Raw genomic sequence first — 6,058 nt, 5'->3', positions numbered from 1 at the left:
TTATAAATAAATTCATTATAACTTTTACATTATAATATAATCTCTATTAAAATAATATTGACATAAACTAAATTTCACATCATATTTTAAAGAATAAATTTTTGTATGAAAAAAAAATTGATTAATTATTTTATTAATAAAAAGTATAATATCAAGATTATCATATGACTCACTAAATATAAATGTGAGTCGATCTTTATAAATATGAGTGTAATTTTGGTCCTTGAGGCTACGCGCAAATAGCGAAACAAGTAACTATACTCATTTTAACAAAACACGTAACTCCCTAACAAATCGTTTTCTCCTCTCTTTCACTTCTCATTTTAACAAAACACGTAACTCCCTAACAAATCGTTTTCTCCTCTCTTTCACTTCTCATTCACAGGTTTCAAACCTACATTCATTCTCTTTACTCTATATGTGTTATCTCACTTTGCTTGAATAAGTATTTGTTAAAAGTAGATCAGAACCATATAAGAAAAGCTAGATGAGTTTTTGGGAGCAATTGGGGGTGGCATCTGCCCCTATCATTCAAGTCCTTCTGATAAGTGCAGTCGGAGCTTTTATGGCAACTGACCATGGTGATAATCTTCTTTCGACGGACTTTCGAAAATCATTGAACAAGGTAAAAGAGCTTTTAGATTTTCATGAAACCTTGTTAAAATGGGATATGGTGTGGTGTTCATTGATCTAAACCTTAACATTGTTTTTTGGCTTTTGTTTATGCCTTGTGCAGATTGTCTTCTATGCATTCACTCCTTCACTTATATTTGCAAGTTTTGCAAAGAGTGTTTCTCTTGATGATATGATATCATGGTACAAACTTTGCATATATTTCAATGGAACCACAATAATAAAGAAAGGAGATTATGAATTTTTCTTCATTGTTTATTCATGGATGTAGGTGGTTTATGCCGGTTAACATTGGACTCACCTTCTTGATTGGAGGGATTCTTGGATGGATAATTGTTAAGCTACTAAAACCTAACTTGAAAGTGGAAGGTCTTATTATTGCTTCATGTTCAACAGGTAGCATATATAGCATCTAAGAGGGAGGGTTATCGCATAGGGTTCAAAATTCGTCATGGTTAAACTGTAGTTAAATAGTCATTGATTTTTGCAAACGGAGAAATACTAGTACATCTCATATTGATTTCATGATGCTTCTGTGATCAGGAAATATGGGGAATCTTCCGGTAGTAATCATCCCTGCAATCTGTAATCAGAGAGTAACACCATTTGGTACACACGACGATTGTCGAGCTAGGGCACTCTCTTACTCTTTTTTCTCTTTAGCGGTAACTATGGCGTTTTCATTTTTTACATTAGATTTGCTTAAACCATCATAACTTGTATATTACTTTCTCATGTTATCATGTTAACTGTTGTAGCTTGGTGGTGTTTTCGTATGGACCTTCACTTACCAACTGATTCGACAAAGTTCAATGAAATATAAGGCGGTTGTGGCTGATGAACTCTCAAAGGTCGCCAACGCAGACCTTGATACTAATGTAAAAACACAACTTCTCAAGGGAAATGTTAGTGTTGGAGACGCCGAGAACCAAATAGTAAGACTCTAACACTTCATATTCATATTTAGGATGTGTCTGGTGTCCAACATTTTCAAATTATTATCGGACTCGATGTGTCTGTGTCATGTTTGATAATCTAATGATTCCAAATATGCAGCTTGTAGACCAAGGTCTGACCACTGTGCCAAACACTAAATCTTTCATGTATAAAATGATGGAAGGTTCAAGCCAAACTTTGAAAGAAGTAATGTCACCTCCAACAATCGCTACTGTGAGTTCTATTTCTTTCTTTCTTTTGATTTTTGCTTGTTGCTTAGTTTTTTATTACAATGTGAAAGAACATAAAATGGTTAAGAGAAAATTTCACCCCTTTTTTTTATGATCAGTTTTTAGGCTTCCTCTTTGGCGGAGTTAAATGGCTGAGGAGCCTAATAATCGGACAAGACGCTCCACTGAAAGTGATCCAAGACTCCATTCAGCTGCTAGGGTATGCCCCTCTTCATCAGTATCCATATCTTTTATAATCATCTATGAAACACTGATGCATGACACACACTAAACACGACAATGATATCAGACATGTGTCAGTATCATGTTGGTGTTTGATACTGACACGTATGAAACACGTTTTCAATTTGAAATGCCTATATTAGACTGAATTGATTCTATGTAGGGATGGTACAATTCCTTGCATCACCATTTTGCTTGGTGGAAACCTTGTACAAGGTATATGAAACTTAACTTCCAAAAGATGCACATTCTTTTCTTCCTCAACAAATTTTGAACAATCTAAAAACTAATCATGTATTTTTAATGGGATGAAATTGCAGGCATGAGTTCAACAAGTATCAAACCATTTGTCCTCATTTGTATCATCATTGCAAGATTTTTCTTTCTACCTGCTATTGGATTTTTTATTGTTAAATCAGCTGCAAGTTTAGGGTTCCTCCCACTGGATCCTTTGTTTCAATATGTGTTAGTAATACAGTATGCCCTGCCACCAGCAATGAATATTAGTAAGTCATTTCTATTCAAGTTATTTCAATGACAATGCAATGTATATAGTTACTGAAACACCTACACCTCTGGAAAAAATGCGCGACATGTGATTACTTCAATATATTCTTTCTTTTTTTAACTATTAGCAGTGTCGATGTATATCAGTGTCGGTGTGTCTGTATTCATGCTTGATAAGTTTCTGATATGACATTTGAATGATATTATGAAGGTACGATGGCTCAGCTGTTTGAAGTAGGCACAGAAGAGTTTTCAGTTATACTATTGTGGACATATGGTGCTGCAGCTATAGCACTCACTCTTTGGTCAACATTTCTCCTATGGTCATTATCTTAAAATTGTTTTATCTTCTCAGACAAATGTACAGAACCATGAAAACTAAACCTTGCTTTATACTACATCTTAGTCTTAGGGAGCAAAACCTATTTACAATGATGTCTGTGTTTTCAGATGTATGCTTGAGGCATGGTAATTTTGTTAGGAAGCATACTTCACAATGATTAATGAAATTTATATTTTTCTTAAAGTATATTTTCAAACGTGCATGGGGAGGCTAGACAAATAAGCTACAGTGACGATATGCTGAACAATTAGTAAACTTCTTTTCTCATTTGTAGAGGTGTTACTTCTTCCACCTAAGTGGTGGAGTAGGATCCTATGTAAAATCAAAATGCCTCTGATTCTATAATTACATATCCGGACACATCCATTAACACTAAATTAATGTGAGTGTACAACACCTTCATTTTTGTCATAATTTGGTCTGAAAATGCATCTTCGAATTCGGAGATGCATCTATATAAAAAAAAATACGGCTATGCACTTCAGCAACCATCCTTTAGTGGTAAATTTTGACATTTTTTTTAGAAATACACTAATGTAATAAATTATGTATTTTAACTATATTATCGTAATATTTTTTTTATAAATTAAACCACACACTGGTCTAATAAGATAAAAATGTCATATATAAATGAATCAATCATGAATTCATAATACACCGAAAATAACAAATTAACAAACGATAATACCATCCATAATCCCTAATACAAATACTATACTAATATGTATGTCGAATCCCTCATGTTCCTTCGCCGTCTCATGTACTGCAATGTTGTATGTGCCTCAGTTAGAATGGCATCTACAGTAGCCCTTCCATAAGTGTCTTCCTCAGCATCTGGTGGGTCTCCCTCAGCATCTGGTGTCATGTAAGAATGTGACACTCTGAAATATCACGAGACGTAGTCGAATGCACAACTCCGTTCTCTAGAAGTTACGACACCCCGTGCTTCAGCCGACACCAGATACAACAACAATCAAGCCTTATTCTACTAAGTAGGGTCGGCTACATAGATCAATTTCCACCAAAATGTTACATCCAGAGTCATGGTTTTATCCAAATTGCTAATCTTGATATCTTTCTTAATAACTTCTCTTAAAATTTTCCAAGATATTCTTCCACCATCTTTTATACTATAGGTTCTACCTCAACACTCTCTATAATCTTGTCATTTTTTATCTTATCATGTCTAGTCTTACCACACATCCAACGTAATTTCCTCATCTTTACTACACTTACTTTATTCATGTGTTGATTCTTAAGCGCCTGATATTCTGTCTCATACAAAATCCCAAGTCTCACCGTAGTCCGATAAAATTTCCCCTTCAACTTTAGTGGTACCATTCTGTCACATGAAATCCCTGACCCCCCCCCCCCCCCCAATCCATTTCAACCACTCAGCATGAATCTGATGGTTTACATACTCTTATATTTCTCCCTCATTTTGTATTACAAACACAAGATATTTAAATCGTGTGACTTGTGCGATGATATGGTCTCCAAATTTCACCTCTAGGTTAGAAGTGCTTCTCCTTTTGTTGAAATTACATTCTATATATTCTATCTTATTTTTTCTTAGGTGAAAGCCATTCGTTTCTAATACTCATCTCCAACCTCTTATTTAAATCCTTCTCTGACTCTCCAAGTAGGGCTATATCATCTGCAAAAATCATGCATCTCGGTGATAGCTTCTTGATGTCCTCCGTAAGTACATCCAAAACTAAAGTGAGAAGGTAGGGGCTCAGAGTTGAACTTAGGTGCAAACTTATTGTAATGGGGAAATTGTTTGTCTTTCCACCCTCCGTTCGTACACTAGTCGATACTCATTCATACATATCTTGGATAACTTGAATATATGCAATCCTAACGTCTTTCTTCTCCAGGGATTTCCATAAAATCTCTCTAGGCACTCTATCATACGTCTTCTCCAAGTCAATAAAGTTAAGTGCAAGTCTTATTGGTCCATTCGATATTGCTCTATCACCCATCTTAATAGATAGATCACTTCCATGCTCGACCTCCTGGGAAAAAATCCAAATTTATTCTCAGTGACTTGAGTCTCTTTTCTTAATCTCCATTCAATTAATCTTTCTCATAACTTCATGGTATGACTCGTAAGTTTATTCTCTTTATAATTTGCACAGTTTTGTATATCCATTTATTCTTATAACTTCAGGGTATGACTCATAAGGAAATCATCATACATGGCATCTACATCTTTGTGAACCATAGTATGAGGAGCAGACACAAACGGTTCTCTTGGAATAACCTGCATATACCTGAACTGACGCATGACTCGCTCAGGAAGATGTGGATACATCATACGTGACCAATAAGGTAACATTCCCGAGTAGAAGGCTATGTCATCCAAGTTAAACGTCTGGCGGTGAAGGTCGTACGAACAGAAGCGTATATCATTTGTTGTATGGTCAAGATACACTCTGAAGGTCTCGGTCGACTAATTTCAGCTGAGCAGGATGAATGCACAAGCATGTGGCATATCCTCGGTGTAGTCATCAACATATGACCATTCAGAGATGCGTGGGAAGTGTTATAAGATACATGCCTAAAAATGGTACAAATTAATTATTAGTAATGGTGTACCACAAGTGATATAAAAATGATACATAAACAATAAAGGATGCAAATATATTTCCGCCAACGGTGTGCATCTAGTTGTCATGTGTATGGTCTTCCAAAGACAACCTTCTACTAACTTGAAGTATAGGTGAACCAAACAAACGGCCCCTAAGTTGTACTCATGAGTCTGCTCCAAGTCAATGAAGTATATAAGGTAAACCACATAGGTGTGATAGGAACTCTTACCCACAAATATCGACGTGCCAACCAAGTACATGTGGTATAAACTGAATGTGCGTGCTCTATGATGCACTATATTATCGTAATATTTTTTTTATAAATTAAACCACACACTGGTCTAATAAGATAAAAATGTCATATATAAATGAATCAATCATGAATTCATAATACACCCAAAATAACAAATTAACAAACGATAATACCATCCATAATCCCTAATACAAATACTATACTACTACGTATGTCAAATCCCTCATGTTCCTTCGCCGCCTCATGTACTGCAATGTTTGTGCCTCAGTTAGAATGGCATCTACAGTAGCCCTTCCATAAGTGTCTTCCGGAAAGTCTC

The 6,058-nt window shown here is 35.4% G+C and overlaps 1 protein-coding gene across 1 annotated transcript; it reads left to right on the top strand.

The window, feature by feature from the left end:
- The first annotated feature begins 334 nt into the window (after nt 1–334).
- On the top strand, nt 335–3,026 carry LOC127135389 (protein PIN-LIKES 7). The gene is made up of 10 exons (XM_051062117.1): nt 335–625; nt 737–816; nt 905–1,029; nt 1,177–1,298; nt 1,392–1,568; nt 1,690–1,803; nt 1,919–2,019; nt 2,206–2,258; nt 2,363–2,548; nt 2,761–3,026. Exons 1-10 carry the CDS (start codon nt 488–490, stop codon nt 2,883–2,885), a joined length of 1,221 nt encoding a protein of 406 aa, XP_050918074.1. The 5' UTR covers nt 335–487; the 3' UTR covers nt 2,886–3,026.
- The last annotated feature ends 3,032 nt before the right edge of the window (nt 3,027–6,058 follow it).

Source organism: Lathyrus oleraceus, chromosome 4, assembly GCF_024323335.1.
Source record: "Lathyrus oleraceus cultivar Zhongwan6 chromosome 4, CAAS_Psat_ZW6_1.0, whole genome shotgun sequence".
NCBI lineage: Eukaryota > Viridiplantae > Streptophyta > Magnoliopsida > Fabales > Fabaceae > Lathyrus > Lathyrus oleraceus.
Note: the sequence above shows the minus strand (reverse complement) of the source record. Positions and strands in the feature narration are given on the sequence as shown.